Source organism: Mauremys reevesii, linkage group 5, assembly GCF_016161935.1.
Source record: "Mauremys reevesii isolate NIE-2019 linkage group 5, ASM1616193v1, whole genome shotgun sequence".
In the NCBI taxonomy this organism is placed as follows: Eukaryota; Metazoa; Chordata; order Testudines; family Geoemydidae; genus Mauremys; species Mauremys reevesii.
This window is the reverse complement of record NC_052627.1, coordinates 37,336,887-37,363,510: the sequence shown is the minus strand read 5'-3', so window position 1 is coordinate 37,363,510 and position 26,624 is coordinate 37,336,887. Positions and strand designations below refer to the sequence as shown.

At 38.4% G+C, this 26,624-nt stretch overlaps 1 protein-coding gene across 6 annotated transcripts in view; it reads left to right on the top strand.

The window, feature by feature from the left end:
• The window catches only part of LOC120406425 (bifunctional heparan sulfate N-deacetylase/N-sulfotransferase 4), a 302,448-nt gene that overhangs the window by 190,730 nt on the left and 85,094 nt on the right, over window positions 1-26,624 (top strand). For all 6 annotated transcript variants that reach the window (XM_039541294.1, XM_039541295.1, XM_039541292.1 and 3 more), the window contains 2 exons: window positions 7,778-7,865; window positions 15,694-15,848. In XM_039541294.1, coding sequence (XP_039397228.1) covers window positions 7,778-7,865; window positions 15,694-15,848 — 243 coding nt within the window. The remainder of the gene's footprint in view (window positions 1-7,777; window positions 7,866-15,693; window positions 15,849-26,624) is intronic.

Genomic DNA, 26,624 nt, shown 5'->3' with positions numbered 1-26,624 from the left:
GTCCAAACATTGGACTGTGAACACAGACTCTTTCTCTAGTGTTAGACTATTTAATTCCTCTGCTTAATTTTCCTGTCTGTGAGTCTGATACTTGGTTAAATACTTCAGAGATGTGAGGACTACGGTTGCTTTGAAGATTAAAAGATCTATATCAGGAATTGTTGGGCTTTTCCGTTGCATAGACCAGAGAGAGATGGAACTGGGATTTACCTCCTGTCCTTACAGGCCACCCTATCATGTTCAGTGCACATCCCTGTAACAACTACAAACGTGCTTACATGGAAAAGAAACATTGAGAAATTATTTACTGTATTTTTAGCTTTCTTCTGCAAATTAGCAGCTGCTAACGAGGAGCAGAGCCGGCACTATGTGACCAGTCAGCATTCCACAGACCTCTAGCAAGCATTCCATGGACCACAGCTTGGGAACCTCTGTGATATATTACTGCAAAGCATTAATGGCAGATGTTAAAGGTAGCAAGTGAGAAGAAGGGAGACATCAGAAAACTGGAAGTATATATGGAAGTACAAAGTACAAGGCATGATTTCATTAGACAGTGGTGACGGTGGGGGGATAAGATACGTAAAAGGAAGAGAAACTGGTAATAACGGAATTTCTAGTCTGCATAAGGATCTCCTCCACCATGAATTATGACACTGAGCATTGGGAAGGCTACCGTATGTTTGCAACACTTTGTCATATCACCTTTAAATAATGATATGGCCATGAAAGATACCACAACTGTAGCCTATTAGCCCATATTTGTCAGATATTGGAACACTATTCCAAGCAAGGGCCATTTTCTAGGATGATAATGTGGAAATTGCATAATTCAGGATGGTAGTAGCAAATCAGAGATAGTTTGGAGAGCAGAAATACCTTCCCCCGCTCCCACCATATCTTTTGGTATTGTTGTGATGGGATATACAAATCTCACTTTGGCCAGGAAAGGGTTAATGAGGCGCTGTTTGTTCAGAGACACATGGTGAGTGAGGCAATATCTTCTATTGAATCAACTTCTGTTGGTGAGAGAGACCAGCTTTCAAGCTACACAGAGCTCTTCCTCAGGTCCTGGAAAGGTACTCTCTGCATCACAGCTGTGAGCTCAATCTCACCCTGCTACATCTGAAGTAGGTGTCAGGCATGGCCCCACCACTCTCCCCCCTACCCCCCAAACTCAACAGGTATCAGGTTTGGAGGGAGAGGTTAAAATGGAACATCCCAGCTCAATGTGGGGTTTGCTGGGAGGGAGAGCAGACCTCCAGCTCTCACTCCAGGAGAGAAGCCTGGCTGGGCTCAGGAACTCTTGAGAGACTACTACCAGCCAGAGCCTCTTTGAGGGAAGGTAGGCCTGATGCTGAGCTATTATTTTTATTTGTTGCCAGTGACTTGCTTGTTGCAGGGTTAGCCTGCTGCAGGTGCTGCCTCACATGAAGGAAGTGACATCTTAAGAAAAACCCTTACTTAGGAGGAGTACCTTACTCATAAGTAGTCTTATGTTTTCCAGAGAAATGTCTTGTGAAATAAGATACTACTCAAATAAGGGTAGCAAATCTTGCCCTAAATAGCTAATCATTGTACACCATTTTAAAGACAAAGTGCTATACAAATGAATACCTGTATTATTACTTAATCTGCCTAAAGTTGCCATTGTAATTTCACATGAATATGCATAGAATGTTCATAAAAAGGAAATGTTCACTAACCACATCATACAGTTCTCTGTCTCACTAGAAGCAGCACCAAAAATATTGATGGTAACTCACTTTCACTGATAAGAAATATTAGATTGGTTTTTGCAGCTCAATTAATCTGTCACCTGTCCTCAGCAATGTGTAAATCATTCCTCATTCAAACAACAGATCATGCTTTAGCAGTGGTATTGATCCATGCAGACCTCTGGGTTAGGAGTAAAGCATCTTTAATTACTTTGGCTGACTTTTGGGAGTTTGTTTTTGTTTTGGGGGGTTTTGTTGTTGTTGTTGTTGTTTTTTACAATGATTAAGGAACTCCAGCAACTGTGTTTTAGTGTTGTTATCACTTAGCTTAAATTTAGAACTTTGGTCTCCAGAGACATCTCCCACCCCAATCTGGTCTGCCTCTGCTTGGAGTAGATATCAGAAAAAGCCATTCTCTAAGGGCTTGATAACCTCTTCACTTTCCTTAGCCAGAGGTGTTTTGACCTTTAATTAAAAGGAAAATTTGTTGCCTTCCATTCAGAAGACAGCAAATAATGAACTCATTAAAATGAGGTTAGTAGAGGTTAGGTCTTAGAACAAAAAGAGCTGAAGTCTCATTAGTGCCTAACAATCCAGAACATAGCACATAAATAAAACCTAATATGGCAGAGCAAAATGCCTTGGTGCATTAAATTTGAGCAATATCAAATGTTTACAGTCAATGATGTCTAGGGCATGAAGTTTTAATGTACTTAATAAAGGAAAGCAAATTGCTTCCTATTAGCCATGAAATGTTACTGCAAAAATTTCCCCAAAAAGTTTATTATGCAAATGAAGGATACAGTTGTAATTAACAAGGACACTATGGGAAAATATCATTCTTGCTTAATAGATGCACCAATTATGAAGAATAAAGACAAAGCAACTCAAACATACAAAAGGTAATTACATGGATTAATGTAAAATACTGCTGAGTGTAAATGCAATATAAAGAAAAAAAGATTTATCTTATGGATGTCCTAGAGAGAGGTAGACTTACTGACAACGTGAAGAATCAATTAATAAATTGAAACACAAAATTCTAAAAAGATTCCACCGAATTTAAGTGCCCTACTTGAAAAAAACACTTTGATTACTTTTTAAAAAAATGTGCTTAGCCTGGCATGAGGTCATGCATGTTTCACCAAACTTAGATATGCTTTGTGGTTCTTTCCATGTTAAATGATTATTTTATTAGATTTATTTAACTTACTTATTCAGAATAAAATAACATTAGTTTAATTACTGGCTTAGAATCTACCATAGAATCTGCAGTTTTTTTATGTGAGTCACCATATCTAAATAGTTATTCTATGCTAATTGCCCTATTAAGCAATCCTTACTCAGAAGAACTAACATTGATTTTTTTTTTGAATGATGATATAATAACCAAAAATGAAGAGGCCTATAAATACTCTGGCCAAAGATACCACCATCAATCTATGGCTAAATCCACAATGGGGACTTAGGCTCTGCATTGTAATACCTAACTTTAGGTGCCCTGCTGCCCAGTGAAATCATCAGTCTCAAGTTAGGTGCCCAGACTCTACGCAATGTATAGGGAGAGTTAGGCATCTAAGAAGGGGATCACAGAAGCCAGCAAGCTGAGCAGGAACTGGACTAAACTAGCCTATAGGAAATGCCAAGGAGATGGTTGGGGCCTGGCCCTGCCCCCAAAGGGACATAGCCCCACCACCTCAAAGGTATTTTGGCACCTAACTCCCATGGGAATTAGAAATCTAAATATTTCTAATTATTATTTCTAATCTAAATATTATTGAGGATCTGGGTCATAGGTGCCTAACTCTGGACTAGAGAGAGGTGTTAATCTCTATTTCGTATTCTCAGCTGTGAATACTGTCCTAGGGTGCTGTGGCACTGTGTTCTATCTGAGTTAGGCATGCTCTGAGAATATCTGTGGGATTGAGCCCCTCAGGCAAGCTAGGTGGGGGAATACCTGACTGAGAATCCCCCCAGGGCCTAGGTGTGAGCTAGGGTCCTGGATTTCTGGAAGAAATGTAGGCACCTACAGGTCTAAGTGGCAGCAGAGCAGGATCTAAATTTTGGATGTTGGGGAGAGGGGGCTTGACAGACACTGTTGGAAAGTGAAGAAATATTCAGCTGGGAAGTGGGGAAATAAGTGTTTGCAAAGGAATCCACATAACACATTAACAGTGAACTCAGTGCTGATGACAGACCTAAGAAGTGAGGTGGTGATTTTGAAGTTGAGTGGGGGAGATCAGGAACCTGATGAGCTTTTCCACAGAGCAGAGGAAGGTTTCTCTAGCCTCTGATGGTGGGAATGCTTCCTCTGAGAAGAAAAGAGGGTCCTCTGTAGGACTCCAGATTTGGTTCTGAATCAGGTAAAATGCCCATTGTTTAAATGTCCTTCCTCCTGGCCAAATTCTGCATGGTCTTTATGTGACTGTGCAGTGGTTGAGGAGGGCATAAGACACCTACCTCTCTTGTGAAGCCTGCATAAGGACTAATCCTTGCTCTCAAGGGATGTAGAGACTGCACCATTCCTGATCTGCTGAGTCACACAGTGCCATAAAGGGAGCAGGGAAGAGTGAACCAGGGCTCCATGCAGGCATAGGGTTGCCAGGTGTCCAGTTTTCAACTGTGCTGACTGGGCTGTTAAAAATCCGGTTGGCGCGGAGCTGGCAGGCTCCTTACCTGGCTCCACGTGGCTCCCAGAAGCGGTGAGATGTCCCTCTGGCTCCTAAGCAGAGAGACCGCCAGGGAGCGCCACACATTGCCCCTGCCCCGAGCGCCAGCTCCCACAGTTCCCATTGGCCGGGAACCTCCGCCAACAGGAACTACAGGGACAGTGCCTGCATGAGGAACCGCCTGGCCTCCCCAATGCCTAGGAGCCAAGGGACATGTCGCTGCCTTCCGGGGAGCCCCAAAATGTATGTGCCACCTGGAGCCCTCATCCCCTCCCTCGCCCCAAACCCCTGCCTCAGACCAGAGCCCTCTCCCACACTCTGAACTCCTCGGCTCCATCCCCCAGCCCAATGCCCCATCCTGCACCCCAAACCCCTCATCTCAGGCCCCACCCAAGAGTCCGCACCCCTGCCCCAACCCAGAGCCCTCTCCCATATCCTGAGCTTCTCATTTCTGGCCCACCCCAGAGCCGGCACCCTGCCAGGGCTCTCACTCACTCGTGTACCCCAACCCCCTGCCCCAGCCCAGTAAAAATGAGCAAGTGAGTGAGGGTGGGGGACAGCGAGCGATAGAGAGAGGGGGGATGGAGGGACCGGGGATAAGGCCTCGGAGAAGGGGCACGGGTGGGGCAAGGCTGTTCGGTTTTGTGCAGTTAGAAAGTTGGCAACCCTATGCAGGCAGCAGAGCTGGCCACCAATGCAGATGTTTAATTCCTTAAGAGGGCAGGCATGCAGCGGTCTGTGTGCACCCAGGAGGCATTCTGAATGCCAACTGCTGCTCTCCTGGTGTGGTGCAGATCTGTATTCCCTATTATTATGGACTGTGCCTACAAAGCACAACAGAGTGTATTCTTCATCTAGCAAAATTATTGCTGAAGCCAGCTGGAGTCAATGAGAATCTTGATTGAATAAGTAATTATTAAAAATAGGGAAAGGGTTCAATTATTCTCAAGGCAGGATTGATCTTTTTGTGTTTATTTTCTAGAAAGATACTGAGATCTGTGTAAGACATTCCCCACACTTACAAACAATATAACATTTGGTCAAATGTTAGGACTCACCTATCCGATAGTGTCTCTTTAATGTTAACATACAATGAGACAATAAAAATGAAATTAATTTCCATATAAGTGAATATATGTGATGTGTGTTATATTGAAATGACAAAAAAAAAGGTCTTTGGTGCTCGCAATAAATGTTGAGTGACACATTTACCCTTTAGACTGAGAAAATCATATGACCATAGTTTATAGGATTTAGAACTTAATCCTTGTTGTACTCTTCTAATGATACCTTACTTCATGAGACCTAATGAGAATGTTTCTTTTCTCGATTTTTTTTCCCCCTTCCCCTTTTTGTGATCTTACGAAATAACATTGCAAGGGGATTTGGAAAGGAAAAAATGAGATGATAAAACAAGTGGTATACCATATTTTAATTGATAATACTTCAGGGTCTTTCATCCACAAAGACAAACCACATTGATTTTGCTCAGCATACCAGTCCGAAATGCAAGAAGCTCTGTATATTGGAAAACTATGTTTCTAAAAATAATGGCCCAGATTCTAAACTGGTGGCATTCTACATAGCTCTGTTGACTTAAATGGAGCTGTGACAATTTTCAACCACTGAAGCTCTGACCCAATCAGTATTTCTGGTGCTGACCATCTTCATTTTATAATTGCAGTATACTGGAACATAATTGTTACATTTGTCTACCAGTTCCCTTTGTATTTGGTCTCATAATACATAATGTGTAATATTACAATGTGAGGATCAAGCACTGATGTACTAACGTATGGTGAGGTCACAAAAGGAAAATGATCTAGTTAATAAATGTATAACCAGATAGGCTGGAGACAATACTAATCTCTTAATATTCAGTGCTAAGGCACACAGTTTACTACAGTTAGATGTCACTTGTTGTTGTCCCTTGCTAATTTATTTCCTTGGATAACAGTTCTTAAACTACTTGAATAACTTCTTGTTACCTCTACCTTAAAATTCTCTATGTAGTTAAGTTTAAAAATAAAAGAAAATAAAAACTTGCTGACTGTCTCTTAGATTGTGTGGAAGCCCAGTGTATGTCCCAAATGACAAACATCTTTAGTTGTCTGTTATCATAAACACAGACTTCTGCTGCTAAGATACATGTTAATTTCAAATATGTTTCATAGTTAGTTGGTGGTCAGAAATGCTTTTTAGCTTTCAAACACTGAGACAACTGGGCTAAGCATTTTCCTGTAACTGACAAATTTAATGATTAGTGACCAGATGTCCCTGCCATGAAAGGAGGTATTAGTTGGAGTTTCAATACCTGTAGGCCAATGCCTGCCTCTTTCTTTGAACAGTGGAAGAATATAAATATCTGACTACTGTGAACTTTGTTATTATATCTTTTGACTATTTCTATTTTATTTCTTAAGAGCAACATGATAGGTGCTCAAAAGATTGCTGATAATTAAAGCTCTTCACCAATTCAAAACTGGTCAAACCAGTAGAGACATGAAACCATTATCCAGCTGGTATCTATAGCATGACCGATGTAAAATGTTTGTTGTTCTCAGACCAGTCCCAAGTGGAGAGACATTCATGTAGTAAAAACTGCCATTGGAAGCATCACTGCTTGGCAGTCTCGTCAGTGAGGTCAAAGACTGAAAGTGTGCAGAGACTTCTGTCGTTTATTTGTACAGATGTTGTACACAAAATTGACCTGAGACACACTGATGAGGCAGTAGGAGTAGATGGCAGAAGCTATTCTGTCTCCAGTGCAATCAGACTTGCATGTTTTAGGAGCATAAATTTTTTTTAGAAAAAATAAACATAATAACATAGCCATGAGGTAAATGCACACAACTCCTACTGAAGTCAATAGGGAGTTACAGTCCATTTACCGTGGCTAAATTTGGCCTACAAGCTACAATTTTAAAGAAGTTTTAACAGGTAAGTTATACCAAAAGCCTTTAATGCCCAGGTTGGCAAGCAATACCTGTATTTTGAGTTTTAGTAAATTTCATTATTCAAATTTTACATATAAACACCGTGTTTATGGTGGTTCAATTGATTAGTATATTGTTACATCTAGAGACCTGAGTTCAAATATTGCCAAACATCAAAACATGTACAAGTCTATGTAGGATCTTGCCCTGTTTCTGTTACTCTAAATTACAAAGCTCTTGCCAGTAGTGTTGGGCCCTCACCTTCTTAAATTCCCAAATGTATTCACTAATAGACTTAAGAAAAAAAGAATGACCCCCCAACAACAAACCACAGAACATATTTAAAGAAGACCTTAATTTTATTTCTCGTCAGTGGATACAAATTTTAATACGAGGCATTCCTAAATTTTATATTCATTTTTCTAAATGCATGTTAATTTCTTATTTATTTCAGGCATTACTAGAGACTCAAAATTTACTGCGCACTCAGGTTGCAAATTTTACCTTCAACCTTGGATTTTCAGGAAAGTTTTACCACACAGGTAAGAAGGAACTTTGTGCTCTCAGGTAGCTACAGTTAAATCAGGATTTAAATCAGGATGCTTTCAGGTAGCTACAATTAAATCAGGTATCAGGATTTTAAACCTAGTTTTTAGCACTGTCTATTTGTCATTGCTGACTCAGAGGAGCAATGGGAAAGTGCTGTATTCCATCATCTCAAGTACTTAGTGTCCAATCCAAGGCCCACTGACGCAATGGAAGGAATCCCATTGATTTCAAAAGTCTTTTTATCAGTCCCTGAAGGATATGAAGTGTTTTTGCATTTTCTGAAGGGCATCCTGTCAGTCTTAGGGTGATAAGGAAAGCAAATTAACTGACAACAATTCTGGAAAGACAGCATGGGTGTCATTCCAGGCTTTTTGCAATATCACAGGTGCAATGAAAAGCACGAGGCTGAAAACTGAGTGCCACAACCTCCTAAGAAGCAGCAATATTTGAATGTGACAGACACCATGACGTGTCGCAATATGATTAGAAAGCAATCCTATAGCAATGATATTAGGAGAAAAATTTAAAAATTATAAATGTCTTTAAAGTCCTTGTTATTCCAAACCTTCATTAAAACGAATTTAAATTAAAAGGAAAAAAATATTTTTCCTTACTAACTCTGAGTAACCAATAGATTCCTTTTACCCACCCAATGTTTCTCTGGAAGATTAGAATTGCCTGATTCAGCGCACTTAATTGTCTCCTTCACATGCACTTCTCCCTGCCTCAACTTTTCTTCTCTGTACAATGTCCCTTCCACTTTCTACGTTTTCCTCACTTTTTAAACCTTCTTGGTAACCCCCTTTCCCCGTCCTGTCCCTCCATTTAGGCTGCCCAGATTCTTCACTGTTCCCTCTCCCACCATCACTTACGTGACACCCAGTACTGGGAGGACCAGTGGGATGCACACTCAACCACTTATTTGAACTGAGGCAATTTTCAGAGTATTCCATTGTAAGCCTAGAATTTTTTCCTGTTTGAAGTGTCACCTCTGGAATACATAGTTTCCCAACTAGGTCAACCGTACTGCAAAGGGGACTGTTGGCTGCATTATATTAAAGAAGCTGGGAAATTTGACTGGAGGAGGTAATAACGAGTTAGAGAAGCAAAAGAATGAAAGGATAAGCTTAAAAAGCTAGGAACTGGAGTATGTATATGTTAGGGCAGGGGTAGGCAACCTATGGCACGGGTGCCGAAGGCAGCACACAAGCTGATTTTCAGTGGCACTCACACTGCCTAGGTCCTGGTCACCAGTCCGGGGGGCTCTGCATTTTAATTTAATTTTAAAGAAAGCTTCTTAAACATTTTAAAAGCCTTGGTTACTTTACATACAACAATAGTTTAGTTATATATTAGAGACTTATAGAAAGAGTCCTTCTAAAAATGTTAAAATGAATTACTGGCACACGAAACCTTAAATTAGAGTGAATAAATGAAGATTCGGCACACCACTTCTGAAAGGTTGCCGACCCCTGTGTTAGGGGATGGGGAAAAAAGGGTATGGTGGAGAGGAGTTTCAGAGAGGAATAGAGTGAAGAGGCCAAAATTATTATTTATTTGTGTTATTGTAACACCTACCTCCAGCTGAAATCGGGGCCCCATTGAACTAGACACTGTGCAAACACATAGTGAGAGACAATCCCTTCCTAGAAGAGTTTACAGACTAAATAGACCAGACAAAGGATGTGAGGGAAAAGAGAGATTAAATGATTTGCTGAAGATCATACAGCAAGTCTGTGGCAGAGCTGGGAATAGAATTTAGGTCTCTTGAAAGCCATTGAAAAGCTTGTTTTCAGAGAAAGTTGGCAGGGCATGGGGTATAAAGTGATATTAAGGAAAAACTATAGGGAGTTGCTGTAGCTAATGTAGCTCTTCATGATCATGGACCAATTCCTGAGGTCCTTGGCCAGTTTTTACTTAGTCTTTAATCAGGAAACTCTCAGTGAAATCAGTAGAAGTTTTGCCCAAGTACGGAGGACTAAATAAGGATGTCAGTATTTTGCCCATTGCATCTTAACCTGCCTGTATAATCATTTCTTATTGGTGTTATCTATAACAAGGTGAGTTAAACAAAAGTAGACCATTATATTCTGTTGGGATATGCCCTGCCATAGTGTTCCATAGACATCCGTTCTTCAAGTAGACGCAGTTTGCCCACCCCAGCAAGTGCAAGAAATACAAAAGTGGAAAAATCAGTGGGGAAAAGATCATTTATTTTGAATACTAATTAGAAATTAATATTAGTAGTGATATTAGGGGCATTTTTCAGTTCAAAATACTGACTTGCAATTTTGGTTTATTTCTTTTTGTTAATCTTGAGTTTCCTCTTAATCCACCTCAATTCACTAAAAATTACTTCATGTGTAATCTTCAGGTTTTCTCTTCAGGTTGACTGGAATATTATCAATATTTCATTGTAACTGGCATAGAGAGAATGTGTTCAAGTGTATGTATGTGTGTTCTCCAGCAATTTATGAGGGTTACTAAAATAGTACAAAGTTACTTAATGAGTTGAGGCATGTCATTGGCTCCATTAAGAGACTTGCTGCAGTCTGTACTCAGTGATGCATGTGAGTTCTAAAGTGAGCACTTCATTCATTGGGTGATGTTGTTGTTGTTGTGTCATATCAGCTTAGTGGAAACATTTCCAAGTGTTCTCCATGCAAACATCCACGTTATTGACTCATTATAAATAAAACATGGAAAGGTATTCTTTAATTACTGTAAACATGGCTTGATTACTCAAAAGAGGCTTTTAATGTAAGAGGCACGACATGTTTTATTAGGACATTAACTGTTGTGCCTTATTGACTTTTCCTTAATGCACAATTTTGTACTATCTTCCAAAACTCCGATCAGTTGAAAACTACAAGAAGGAAATAATCATGTGACTCTGTTAGCAAATTAAATAATTATATGTATTAATCAAGAGATCACTGACCTGTACTGCACCTACACCTCTTCATTTGTGTGCCCACATATAATTATACTAACCTTATACACTAATTGCTTATATTCTTCATGCTGACACCCATTTCTATTAACAGGCAATTGAGTGATATAGGAAAATTGTTGTCCTTTGCTGGTGCCTTTTAGTCTACAAGTGCACAGTTTACTACTAGAAGTAAACTGTGCACTTGTAGACTAAAAGGCACCAGGAAGAGTTGACTAGTGTCTATTAGTAATACAGACTAAGTATGCATTTCCTATGCATGTATATACCGTTATCTGGGTATGTGAGTTAGTGTTCCCAGGATCTGCCAAATTAATTGCTCATAACTTTAAAACTACTGATTCTTCTTTACACATAGCTTCAGATTTAAGATTGACAGAGATTTCTAAAACAAGAGATGTTTGAAGAAAATCTTAAAGTAGCATTAAAATTAGGAGCATTTACTGTCAGTAAACCAGTTTGGAAAAGTGTGCACTGACACTGCTTCTCTCTGAAAATGCATGTCTACTGATTTAACGAAAAACTACTGCACTTCTTCACTTCATAATTTTCAAATGTTCATTATGACAGCTGTTGGAAAATGAGGATTTTTTGTTACAGAAAATTGTGACTTTTCACGTTTTAAAAAAAACAACAATTTTCCATTTTAAAAAAACTTTTGATGGAAAACTTTCAATAACTTTCTTTTATTTTACTAAATTAAAATTTTCTTTTTAAAGACATACAAGGGTAATAGGTCTCCATGTCAAGTTTCAAATCTCAACCATTTTTGTTGTTTTCTTGCAGCTCTGCCTTAAGGGTGTTTGAGCTTAAAAAAAATAGGAAGTATTGTGTTATCTTTCTAAATCTTCACCACCGTGAAAAAATGGTTGACATATTGTACTCAAATGTTATATAAAAAAAATAGTCATCAGGAGGAGACTACCCCAGGAAAATCTGAGTCCAAAAAATGAGTTTTGTAAAGGGAACTATTTTGTAATCTTATTCTAATTATTTTAAATATTCACATATTACTGCTTCCTGTGTTCTAACTTTACTTCATTCTTACCTATATTATGTTAAATGCCTGAGTTAAACTTGCCCTAATTCTATGTAACATCTCTAATATCTATCTTTCTCCTCTCCATCGCTACTTCTGAAACCCTGAACCAAACATGAGTCTTCTCCACTTGAACTATTAAAGTGTTTTTCTCATGGTCTCACAGACTCTCATCTCTCTCCCCACTAGACCCTTTCAAAAATATGTTGCTAATATCACCATCTGCCTCTGCCTCTCTGACAATGTCTCCCACCTGTATATATATGTGTGTGCATATACAAAACATGAACAAAAACATGTTTATTAGCCAGAGAGTGCATACCGAAATAACAGCCACTAATATCTCTTTTGGACAAGGAATTGTTTTCTTAAAAAGAATTAGAATGGAGTATATTGAATTAGAATGGACAGGTTTCAGAGTGGTAGCCATGTTAGTCTGTAACAGCAAAAAAGAATGAGGAGTATTTGTGGCACCTTAGAGACTAACAAATTAATTTGGGCATAAGCTTTCACGGGCTAAAACCCACTTCATCGGATGCATGCAGTGGAAAATACAGTAAAAAGATATATATATATATAGATATATATATATATATATATATATATATATATATATATATATATATATATATACACACACACAGAGAGAACATGAAAAAATGGGTGTTGCCATAGCAACTCTAATGAGACTAATCAATTAAGGTGGGCTATTATCAGCAGGAGAAAAAAAGTTGTGTAGTGATAATCAGGATGGCACGTTTCAAACAGTTGACCAGAAGGTGTGAATAACAGTAGGGGGAAAACTAGCATGGGGAAATAGTTTTTACTTTGTGTAATGACCCATCCACTCCCAGTCTTTATTCAAGCCTAATTTAATGGTGTCCAGTTTGCAAATTATTTCCAATTCTGTGCAGTTTCTCATTGGAGTCTGTTTTTTGAAGTTTTTTGTTGGAGAATTGCGACTTTTAGGTCTGTAATTGAGTGATCAGGGAGGTTGAAGTGTTCTCTCACTGTTTTTTGAATGTTATAATTCTTGACATCTGATTTGTGTCCATTTATTCTTTTGCATAGAGACTGTCCGATTTGGCCAATGTACATGGCAGAGGGGCATTGCTGGCACATGATGGCATATATCACATTGATAGCTGTGCAGGTGAACGAGCCTCTGATGGCGATGGACACAACTCAGACGTCAAGAATTATAACATTCAAAATCAGTCGGAGAACACTTCAACCTCCCTGGTCATTCACTTACAGACCTAAAAGTCGCAATTCTCCAATAAAAAACTTCAAAAACAGACTCCAATGAGAAACTGCACAGAATTGGAAATAATTTGCAAACTGGACACCATTAAATTAGGCTTGAATAAAGACTGGGAGTGGAGGAGTCATTACACAAAGTAAAAACTATTTCCTGCATGCTAGTTTTCCCCCTACTGTTACTCACACCTTCTTGTCAACTGTTTGAAACGTGCCATCCTGATTATCACTAAAAAAAAAATTTTCTCCTGCTGATGATAGCCCACCTTAATTGATTAGTCTCGTTAGAGTTGCTATGGCAACACCCATTTTTTCATGTTCTCTATGTATATATAATCTTCCTACTCTATTTTTCCACTGCATGGATCTGATGAAGTAGGTTTTAGCCCACGAAAGCTTATGCCCAAATAAATTTGTTAGTCTCTAAGGTGCCACAAGTACTCCTGTTCTTTTATCTGAAGAGAAAACTCTCACCAACATAACTAAGTGTCATATAGTGTATTTGGTATGTATTCTTCTACCTGTACTGTGCTACAAATAATCATATATATATATATATATATATATATATATATATATATATATATAGATTAGTAGGGCACCAAAAGAAAGACAGTGATACACTCATTGTACAGAAATATTCTTCAAAACATTGCAGAGATTAAATACAAATGTAAATAAAACATTGAACACTTATATTTCTAATACCTGCTGTGAAAGTGAATAAGGATGACCACAAACCACTTCCTTTGTAATTAGTTTTGCAGTGTTGAAAGACTTCTAAAAAAGAAAGCAATCTATGTGTGCTATAATGAATCTGTTTGTGAAAAGTAAAGATATGTCTTAAGCTAAATAAAAGCTCTTAATATAAAATGGTAAAGGAACTAGAAAGAATGCTGCCAGAAAACTGACTGAAGTTTTAATAGTTGATTTGAGGATGAAGTTAGTGAGACTTAATGTAGCCATTCACATTTTAAAAAGCACTGGGCTACCTGTCTGCAGATTCTAGAAAGTAGCCCTATGTCATTTCTCATTTTGAAGATCTCCTTTGTTGTAACCACTTGAGTTGTACAAATAACTGGCTTTTCAGTTCATCAGCAGTTCTGAAAAATAGAAGAAAACAACATTTGTTTCAGGTAAAGCAAAATGAAACTTTTAAAAATTTTGTTTAATAAAGTAAAGGACCTTTGAAAATGAAGGGCTAGAATCACTAGGGGACTTCACCACTGTTTTGTGAATGGTGCTTGTGTTGGTCCTGGTGACCCCGTATGCCCAATAAGGGACTTATAGGTAAGTACCTTACTCTATAGTCCCGTGGTTATTCTTGTGTAGGGCTCTCTCAATCACTTCTGTTGAAGCTGTTCCACTCTCTTTAATAATTAAATATGAATTAGGCCCCAAATTGAAAAAGAATGACTCTCTAGCCTGGTGGTCTGAGCACTCACCTAGAAGGGGAAGACCTGGCTACAAATCTCTGCTCCAGAGCAGGGACTTAAACCGAGGTCTCCCACATCTTAGCTGAGTAGCCTAACTATTGGGCTATCACAGGGAGGAGAAAAGTCAGCACCTTCTCCTACTTGGTTTTCCAAATGCCACCAAGTGCCCTTGCGATTCTAACACAAAATCAGAATATTTAATTTAAAAAACGTCAATATGAATTATTTTGACATTTCCATTTTCTTTTCTTTTTTCTCCTGAAGCAATTTGCAGAAACTGACAATTTCAGTTGACCTGAATCTGCATTTTTCAGAGAAAAAAGTTTAAGACAAAAATTTTCACTCACTCTGGTAACCATATGTGCTTTCTTCATCCTGAATTGTGACACACGTCTTCACTAACATGGACTATTAACTTTAATTTAAAATGAAAGCTTAAATTCTGCAAAAAAGATGGCATACCAAGGAAAACTCTACCCTGCACTTGCAAATTGAGTAGATTTTTCAAAGCTCTATTATAGATTTACTTTTCTGCCTACTTACTTTATAAAACTGTTTCATATTTCTCTTGTTTCTGATTTCATCAAAATATATCAGACTTCAGTTTGATGAGGATCTTAGTGGGAGTTTCTTTTGGTTTTGTTCTGTTTTCATAAAATGTAAATGTCTGGTTTCTACTGCTGCCTGTGCATATACACCAGCCCAGATAAATATGCTCTTTCACCTAAGAATCACATTAGTACTATTCCAAGAGTCAGCCACAGCTCATGAGAAAAAGTAGTTCAGATCTGATTTTCTCTTCTCCTGCTAGCAGTTTGAAGACCAAATGAGAGAGATCATGACTGCCCACTTTCCAACAGTAGGCAACATGGACTTTTGGTTACTCCTGGACCTTGGTTCTCCTTTTGAGCCTGCCCTTGAAAGTTAGTTGTCATTGTTATAAATTAACATAATATAAATAGGGAGGGAAATACCAAACATAACTCTTCCTATCATCCTTTCCTTAACACAGCAGTGTAATTGCACCAAATTTATTACATTACAATTGGTGAGGCAGTCATCTGTCTGGTTTAAAAATGCAGTTACTTGCACTTTCACTGTACAATTATTATTATTTCTTTCTTATTTTGCAGGAACTGAAGAGGAGGATGAAGGTGATGACCTGTTGTTGGGGTCTGTAGATGAGTTCTGGTGGTTTCCCCATATGTGGAGTCACATGCAGCCTCATCTGTTCCATAATGAGTCATCACTGGTGGAGCAGATGATTCTCAACAAGGACTTTGCACTAGTGAGTAAAAGTTATAAGAAGGTTTGATAGGCTGCAAGCCCTCCTGAGTCAGGAAAGAGTCAATGGGCTGTGCCTGGGAGGGGGTGGCAATCAACCCTGCCCCATGACACCTGAAGTTGGTGTAGGCTATGCCGGAGGATCTAAAAAGGGGAAACCCTGCTCACTTGCTGCCTGGCTGAGAGGGAGAGGAGAACTTTAGTTCTTACTGTGGGAAAAGAAGGTTGTCTGTGTCCAGGAGCCAAGGAAGATGGCTGCCTATCAGGGCCTTCCTGAGGGAAGGGGAGGGTTTGCATTTCTTCATGCTTATATTGGGCATTGGTTACCCTGGAAGTGGATAAGTTATGTCACCTCACCTCTGAAGATGTTGGAGGCTGGGTGAGTCAGTGTGAGATAAGGAGGGAAACAGAAATGGAGCTTTTACTGCCCTGTGCCATGCTATGAGGAGGCACATGGGAGGGTGTATGGTCATCAGGGTGTATGGTCACCACTTCATAGGAAAGTACTGGGGAACAAATAGGAGGCTTTACCTATAATGTGAACCAAACCTTAGTTTTGCCATTATTTTATCCCTCATTAAGGAGCAACCCCTTTTCTTAAATAGTCTTTTCAGGATGTGGTGGCCTACAAGCAGCAGATTGGTTATGTAATGCCTTCAGGGACAGTCAGTTAGCCTGTTCCTCCACCTTGTAGCTTAAGGAGGACCATTAGAAATAGGAAACCTGCTTCCTGATATATAGTACAGATATGTGGGGTGGCATCAGGGGCAGGAGGTTGGACATTAGGTGAATTGAGGGGTTTACTTAGAATCTTGCATAGAATTTGAAGTTTTCTGTGAAGCCACCTCAACCAGATGAAGGGGATGAGAAATGAAATCGCAGGATTTTACATGGCTTCTTTAAAAACCTATGCAAGTCTTTGAAAATGTGCCTTTTAAATAGCTAGTCTGTATCTTGGTGGTGTTGATGCATGATGATGTTTGATTTAGCCTGTTTGTACTCTTAACTTTTTAAGAGCTGTCCCTCAAGCACTGGATGGAGCTCAGTACAATTTTATTGTAAAGTAATGTTGAAAGCTCTTTAGAGTCCATCCAGAACAATTCTACTTGGTTAGTCAGCATAACAAAGAGAGAGAAACAAAATCTATAAGTCTTTTCTTTGGAAAAGACATTATGTGGTTCTTGACAAAGCATTGCAACTCCAAGCAACCAAAGTCACTCGAAAGAGCAGAATGGCATTGTCATTTAGCCTGCTGCTTAGAGTACACAAACTCTCAGAGAATCTACCATTTGCAGAGACCATTATGCTCCCTTTCCCTTCTCTGAGGGAAGGGAGCATAAAACTCCCAGGGAGTCAAGGAAACATAATTTAAAACAGAACAGGAAGAAAAAGCTTCCCTTGCTTGTTAGTGTTTTTCCCCCCCAATGACCTCCATACCACATTGCAAACATTGGAACATTACTCAAAAGTTAAAATCAAACTAAAACTTTGAAGTTTAGATGGGCTTTTCCTTTCATTATTTTCTATTTCTGTATGATTATAAATTGCTGGGTTCCAGCTGGAACCCAAAGCAAAACCAAAAACCAGGAAATGATATTTTTGGAAACTTCCAAGCCCCTTTGCAGACCCATAGATTTAAGACACTTGATATGTTTTAGCAAACATCCAAATGTTTGGTTTTTTTATCCAAACTGTACTTCCAAAATTTTGAGTTTTGGGACCAGCTCAAAAAATGATCCCAAAGCTGTAACTACACCCCTAACCCCATGCAGCTATGCTATTTACTGAATCTCCTGTAAAGGAATATAACAATGTGCTTTTAAGTGCACCCACTCCATAGAAGGATCCTTGCATCCCTTTAAACCAGAAGTAACCAACAATGGACAAATTACTCTGTCACACTTCTATACAATAATTAAAATTCAATAGAACAATCATTTATAAGTCTGTGTAATTACAACCTGTTTCTTCAAATTAAATCATGCACAAATCTTCAGGAATTTAACTTTATAGAACGTTTGAAGGGGTTGTGTGATACTGTTTATGAGTGAGACGGACATAAACAAATGTTAGACACAGTGCACATTTAAAAGTCCAAAGTAATTTTCATGACCTGTAACTCAAACATTTTTTCCCCATTTTCTTTAAACCTCTCGGGAAAATTCTCCTCAGTAATTGGATTAAACCTAACAATGTTCAGGTCAAACTATATTTAATACCAAAAGTTATAAGGTGGGCTAAAAGCAGGGCTTGTCATAGAATTTGGTTACAGCCTTAACTACAAAGGCAATACTGTCTCTCTCTAATCATTTTCATTGAATGGCAGGGGCTCCTAAGGGTACCCATAAATAAGGAGCTAAAGAAAATGAAAGGCTGGTGTCATTATAGTTTTATTTCCTTCTAGTGGTTGGACATGGGTTGTACTGACCTCTTAGCACTGAATTCTATAATAGCTGTACAATTTACTTATGAGAACACTTCTTTTCAAAAGCTTCATGTGAAATCCTCTCTGTGGGAGAAATTTATCTTCCTGACATGACAACCTCCTTGATATCTAATGCAGCACTGGCAGCCATGAACTCTGAGTAATCTTGCATCCTCCTCTCCTTTCTCATTCTTAACATCTTGCCTTGTTTGAAAATCTCATTCCCTACCTCTCTAATACATTTTTTCAGCTCTCTCACAAGAACCAAAAGCTAATCCCTTTACAATGATCATTACTCTTTTTTACTTCAGATTCTAAATCCAAATTAGCAGTTGAATTAATTAACAAGAATAAATAAGGCAAGCAGAAGACTCCACACTTATTTTTCATTATTGATTATTATGTTTACATGGAGTCCTTCTCATATTTTTGTGCTATTTTCTTGTGTGTCACTCATCCATCCACTGAATTCCACCCTTACTACAAAACATCAGTAAAGATTATACTTTGGAAGCTTTTGCATAAAGGTGTAACCATTTCCTGAGGAAGCTGACTGGGGCTGGGACAGTAGAGTTTGGGTGGGGTTTTTTGCCCCTTTTCTTTTTTTTTTAAAAAGGGTCTTAGAGGAAATCATTCTATTTGAGAAGGCTCTGTTAATGGAGCAATTGCACATCTTAGATAATTGCTTCATCAGGACTTTTGAGAACAGCTTGGTGTTAACATTTTAAATGAAATACAGTGATGCCTACTTTTTGTGATCTCATATATTGTGAAGCTCATTTATAATAAATTAGAACAGAAGTTGAATCACTACAGTGCCTTTTGGTATGCAGATTCCATTTACAGTAAACCTACACTGAAATCAATAAGATTCCCACTAATTTCAATAAGCTTTTGATTAGGCCCAGTAGGACAGTTCTTGGAGAAACAATGATTTAATAATGTTCTTTATTGTAACAGAATCCCTACTCTGAATGAAAGCCAAGCTTAATGAACACTAGCCAATTCAGTCACTGCATATGAAACCCATAGTAATATTTTACATTATTACATGAAGGTTTAAATATATAGATGCATTGCATCCTCTTGTACTGTATACATATTCTGCTGTTTCTGGGGATCTATATGTACAAATTCTAGGTAGGGAGCAGGATCTATGGTTCAGAGTAGGGGTTTGAGTCAAATAAAAATGGCTGAGGTCTATTCTCAGCTCTACCACTGATTTGCTTTGTGACTTGTACTTCAGTATGCCATCTATAAAATGGGGATAATAATTTCCCTCCTCATGTAAGTGTTTTTGCAAAATTATATTTTCAAGTCAGTTAATTAGTCTTTAAAAATCACCACAGAGTTGAAATGTTTGCAACTGTAAAATACCACTTTTGATAAGTGCACGCAAATATTTTGCATATCAGAAAGGACTGTTAATATTTATACCATTTAACAATTGGTTGATGGATGAATGACAGTTTCTGAGAGAGAGCAGGACTGAAAATTATGCAACATCTCACCAGGGCATGGTGAAAAGTTAAGGAAGTTCTCAGTAGCAGCAAAGCTATATTACACATATGTGTGAATGATTTTGCATGGCAGCTGGGATCAGCAGTAGAATTTGTTTTAGCCTCAGATGCTGCATCTCTTACCTGTCAAGTGGCTGTTTTCATGGCAATATTCTCACCCTCTAAGGAATTTACACCACTGACAGAATGCTCTGCGAGAGTTAGAAAGTAATAATGAAAGGAAATGAATTGTCCATATCAGTCAAAATGTATTAACACAAATCTACCAGGGTTTGCCTTGTCTAATCTAGGCAATATTACTGTTGCATGGGGAGGGGAAAAGTGTAAAGCCTTACTCTGTTTCCTTGCTAAATAACCCAGTAAATTCATATTCATGTTCTATCTCCTCCCCAGATTGTAGGCAGTGGGCACTATTCTTGCCCTTGCGTGCCCATGCTTCATTCCCCACACACAAGTGCTCAATTTCCCAATTACATAAATCAAAGATTATCTATGTAAATATGAATGTGACATCACATATCACAACTGGATCCAGGAAATGGAAGGTACAGTTTGTTAATAATTGGTTTGATCTGATTCTCATACTTTGTACTTCCATAAAGATTTCTATGTGAAAAGCTCACAGTGCTTTACCCACAGTAATGAATTAAACCTTGCAAAGTGAAAAAATAAGTATTATGATCTCCAATTTTCAGATAGAAGCACCAAGACATAGAAGTAAGTGACTTTTCAAAACACATACAAAGACTGCAACAGAGCCACCACAGACAGAGCAAAGCAAGATTTCCTACTTTCCTCCCCTCTCCTTTAGTCACAAAACTTTCATTTCTGCCCTGTTGTACATCCTTATCTGATGACAACAAATGGAATTTATTTAATCCCAGGGCTTCACCTTTTTCTTTTGTCTCAATTAGTGTCAGCTAGTGAGTATTTCCTTGGGATGCTGAAATGCAGATGGCACTGAAAATGATGCAGATGCAAGATAAACATTGTTGTGGATATAGACCACAAAAAGAGGCAAGCGTATTCTTGAGTTAATGTTAAGATAAATTAATATGCAAAACAACACCAGATTCAGGTTGTCTGTAGTAATGTACATTATTTTGAATTTCCCCTTTATAATCCCAGCCTTGCCACCCTTTTGTTCCTAGAACTTTTCAACTGCCAAAACCACAGAGAAACCTGCAACTTTTTAAAAAATACCAAATACAAATTGAGCAAGTCAGTGACTACATTTCAGGTGCAGAGTGTCTACACATTGCTGGGCTTCTGAGTCATCTTATTTTCAGTATCGGTAGTTAGGGCTGGGAAAGTTGGATGCAGTGGATTTTTATGGCATCTGTATTGTCTGTAATAGTTTTGTTGAGTGTATGCAGAATCCACCATTGACTGCACAGCTGATGTCCTTTTATTTGTCATTGGTAAGTAGTTCTAGCTACTTAACATCAGGACAATGAACATGCATTATTCTAGGACTGACCACTTGGTCAACAAATTATTTTGGACTTTCAACCACTCCCTTTACCCACTTTGTTCTTCCCCTACTCAGTTTTTTCCATTCACAATCTCCCACCTTGCTTCATTTTGGCTCCATCTTCAGCTCTTTAGCCTAACAGAGATAGCATTCCCACTCTGTCTCTCTGCTCCTTTTCTTTTGTGGCAGTAGTTGCTAAAAGGAAAGCTGTACTCTGCACAAACATTTAGGTCATTGCAAGCAGGTGTATGACTCTAGTCAACTGCAGACTCAATCTTCATGTGTATCCTTCAGATGCTCACTAATGCACTTTGATTTAGTCCTGTTTCAAAGAGATCTGATCAACTGTTAATGCACATCTGATGGGTGCACAGGAACACTATAGCTATGTCTGCACTACAGCGTATGTCGGCATAACTTATGTGAATAAAACATGCCCCTGAGTGACATGTTACATTAACATAAGCTCTCAAGTGCACAGTGATATGTTGGTAGGAGAGCTTTTGCCATTCGCAGAGGTGGTTTTATTATGCCAATGGGAGAGCTCTCTCCCATTAGCCTAGAGTGTCTTCACACATATGCTGCAGCGGCACAGCCGCATCAGTGCAGCTGCACCACTGCAGCACTATCTGTATAGACCTGCCCTTAAATCATGTCAGGATGATATGGTCTAGATTCATACCCAAGCTTGCCCTGGTCTAATTATTCATATAGCCAAACCCCTAGAATATGAAACTATTTATCTACTATGCAAAACTGTGGCTAAAAGCTGACTGATAATATTATGTTAGTAGTGCACAGAGTCCCATTGTGCTAGGCACTACATGTGCACATAACAACTGATAGACCTTGCTCCAATTAGCTTACAGTCCAAATAGACAAAGACCATGTGAAAAGAATATTGTCCCCATTTTAGCGAGGAGGAACAGAGGCATGAAGAGACTAAGTGACTTTTTCACAGTCACTCAAAAAATCTGTGGTAGAACTAGGAACTCAACCTAGGTCTCCTGAGCCTACATCCACTGTCTTAACCACATAAGCCTCTTTCCTGGCAATCAATGTAGGCAGATGTGGCATTTCGTTTTTGTTGTAAAATTACAGAACCATATCTATATTCATCTACGTATAATGCAACCTAATCCACAATAGATACAAAACAACTCCTCTGTGTTCAAGCACACGAAATCACCTTGATGTCTAGAACTAACTGTCACAAAGCTCACACACTTATTTTAACTTTCCATTTTGTGAACTTCATCTTCTTGATACTAATCTGCTCAAAACCATTTGCTAAAGGATCATGTCTAAATGGAAAATTTTCAACTAGATTAAAAAGAAAAAGTTTAAAATCAAACTAAGATAGTTATTTAATTCTGCAAACAGAAATTTGTATGCAATTAACAGTGTTTAAGAATTATTCAGAAAATGAGACCTTTTTAAAAAATCAACTGTCATAACCGGATAAAATATAACACAAAAAGTTCTTGTATGAATTGACAACCACGATGATGGCACATGTATTCACCAATATAAATGCAAATAAAAATAAACAAAATTGTACATTACACTGGCTTAGTTTAAAAAAACCTCCTGAAGGAAATCTCACTCAGGCTCAACAATATTAGAAAAATATCTCACTGCTAAAAGTAGATAATAGCTTATGTAAATCTCCTAATACTGCTAGGTGACAGTATAAAATGTGGTGTATCCAGGATATCACCTCTTTTTTTGACAGGATAGAAAAAGTTCAGGAAGGTGCCTGCAGCTGGAGTGTTAACTACTTCATCATTTAACATAACATTATCAACAGTGGACTAAATAGTTTCAGTGAATATATGAAAAATGTGATAAAAACATATGACTTGCCATACCAAATAAAATGATTTGGTCCCTTTAGCCCCTGTCCTGCCTCTAGTAATGGCCAATACTAGAAGTTTCAATAGAAGCAAATAATTATAATGCCAATTTTGTCCTAATATAGCTTTTTTTAAAAAGCATGTAACTATTTGTATATTCAGTTTTATTTTTCAGAAGAGATCTAGTAAATCTAAATGGTGAGTTTTCCAATCCTGCTGCTGCTGTCTGAGTTTCCATTATCCTCTAGCATGTTAAAGCTGAGGAAATATGCAATATAAACTTCTTTCCTCCAAGAGTTTGCTGAGTTCCTGGAAAGCAGTGTCCATTCTGTATTCATGCTCTCTCCTTAATAGGAGTGTTTTGTAAATAGGGAATGTATGGAAACAGTTGATACAGACATAATCAGGTTCAATAAAGTTCCATGTCAGGGCCCATCTCAGTAGAAAGACATAGGTCAGAAGAGGCTGGGAGTTTGAAGCTGCTTTTCTCTTGCTTCTTCTGCAAAGATGATAGCTAAGATAGGCAGCTTCTGGAGATTGCTTCAGTCTTTCAGATCTTTGACAGAAGACTAAGAGAGCTAGGCTCCTATGTGTTGAAACTGGATCTGGGCAACTGGGAATGTGTGCCAGTTCAACGGTGTTGCATTTTTTCAGTACTAAGGGTCTAGTTCTTGTCCTCCTACTGTAAGATGCACAGAAGTTGGTCTGGAGAGGCAGGGGCGGTAATCAAATGAAGATTCCATGAGTCATCAGTGGTACACAAGGCAGGTTAGCTCAGGAGCATGGGCTTTAAGAAAGAGGAGCATGTACTCCTCCGTTGCACAGCTTCATCTCTCCTGCCAATAATGGAATGAGTGAACTTGGCTGTGCCCCCAAAATCTGATCACCGTGACTTTTTGGAGATGTGCAACAATATTTTGGACTCATGATATTGGTCATTGCCTATTGACTGCGTTGTCTCTCTTCTGCCATTGTGCCATGAAAACCCTGGGGTCCAAAATGTGGTAATGTATTACCATTCACACACGAAGATAAATTATTGCTCTTAAAATACTTATGATAAATTGGTCCATAGGCAAATTCCTATGAAGAATTTATTAATATCTTGAAACTAGGAAGTTACGTGGTTGTACACAAAGTTACAGTCAAATATAAATATTAAACAGTGCACAGTCGGGCCCAGTCAAGGTGAAGGAAAGTTTTGACCAATTGGACTCAAGGTTGAAAATATTTAGGATGTTAGAGTCCATCAGGACAATAATACTGTATTATAAGGCTTTATCATTTCCTTTTTAGTAGGAAGCTCCACTTGTAATAGAAGCTTTCTAGAGAATAGTCACCCTTTACCAAGCCTAAGTCCAAAAGTGTCAAGATTTACCTAATCAGTTTACAAGGTCACACACACATCAGTGCTTTTATCACTTGTGAAGACAGCTAGTGATGCCAGCCCATAAGAGATACTGTAATGTGCAATAAAAGACTGAAAGTCATCTAAGGATCAATGATTTTTCCAAAGTTCAATGTAAAACTCCAGATTTATTTTAAAGAAATGAAAGTTTTCAAATATCAGCCTTTCCCTTTGGTCTAGTTTGTTTCTGATACTGAATATAAAGTCTTTTAAGAACAATTAATTTTATATTGAATTTAATATCTGCAACAGACTAAGGAAGAATATAACACTTCCCTTCATCAATATATTTCTTGCTTTCCACCAACTTTAATTTTATCATGTCTACCTAGAAATTGATCTACTAGTTTATTCAGCTGGCAAAGCTACAATTTTTCTTTATATCTTAACTATAGCCATTGACAAAGCCACTTCTGTGAATTTCCCCAGCATTCCGCAGGACTACAAAAAATTGACAAAATCCTCTTTCCCTACTCATGCTTCATCTCTCAGGTTCTAGTAATGATCCTTTTCTACTGTCCAACACCTCATGATTTGTCTGTGGCTTCAACTTTATATTCTCATTTAAACTAAGATAAGACTATTCCATTGTGACTCAAGTAAATTATGAAAGCACGTAATTAGGAGCTCTGGAATCCTGCCTGCATTGTAAAAGAATGTGACATAGTTCTTTGTATTGCATAAAGTGTTCCAAAGGTCTTTTCCACACACAAACGCGTATATATCTTTGGGTCCAATCTGGTACTGCTTGAGCACCCAAACAAAAGAGGCAGTTGGAATCTTAAGTGCACAAAGAATACAAGATTGGACCTTATAGCAAGGTAGTCTGGTGGGGTGATATAGAAGCTAATAATTAGCCAATGTTGTTTCATATTTTGACTCACCATTATGACAAAAGCCACTGAAACATAATATATTCAAAGGAAAAAACTATTTTAACATAGAGTTAAGGTTGCTTGGTGATATGTCATCCCCTTGTAGAACATCAACTTGAGCAGAAAACTCACACTGTGAGAACCAGGAAATGCAAAGTTCAGGGTGCCCATGCACACTGAACTCTGCACTCTCTCAGCAATGCCCCAATATACCAATTAACACACATACCTTTACTCTACCAATCCCGCAGTTGCTGAAATGTATAAGCTTTTCACCTCCTTTTACAACTCTCATTCTCACCCACAAGTTTCCAGCTAAGACTGTTAATGAACAAAATCTCTATGGTCTTTGAGCAATGCTTCAGTATCGACATACTCTCACTGACCTTTGGCATTTTCAGATTTGAGAGGTTCCGGATCCTGGTGTACACTAACACACTTAGCGAACTCCCCAGAAAGGATACCACATGTGTACAACTTAAGAAATACTTCACAGCCTGTTACAACTTCCTTACATTTACTCAACGAATACCATCTCACTTTCACGTAACCATCATTAAAGCATTAGAATCCAGTCATATTCCTTCTTACTGCTGACAATAGCCTTTGTAATAAAAGTCCTATGTCCTGTTATGGATATAACATCCTCAATTTTGCATAGACATGATACATTCTACATTCCCAAGGTACACATGCACCTCTTTTCCTTCCTCAAGCACATGAGAGAGTAGAAAACATTGATCTCTTCATATTGCAGTCACAGCTCTGTCACACACCTCAAAGTAATCCACAGATGTCGCAAACATACCTCTTCCAAGCAGCGCTAATTGCCTCCACCATTCAATACACCTGACACTGACCACAATGCATGAGGATAATAAATTCTTAGACTGCTGTCATATCCCAGCTTGTTACTGACAATGCCCTCTGTAATAAAACTCCTGCCCCGCTAATTATATAATATACACAATTCTGTATTGAAATTATGCATACTAGAGCCAGAAGGTACATGTGCAGCTTTTCCCATTGCTTATACACATCAGAGGGTGCAAACACAGATCTCCTTATCACATAATTACATCCAGGAAAAGAGAAGGTATGTAGCATAGGCCACCATTTTTATTTGTTTTCTTTTTTGTCCTTTTAGTTTGAATGTTGTTTAACTCACTGTTCTGCAAGAGAACAACATACTATCGAGCAATCTTAACGCTAGGTTAAATTC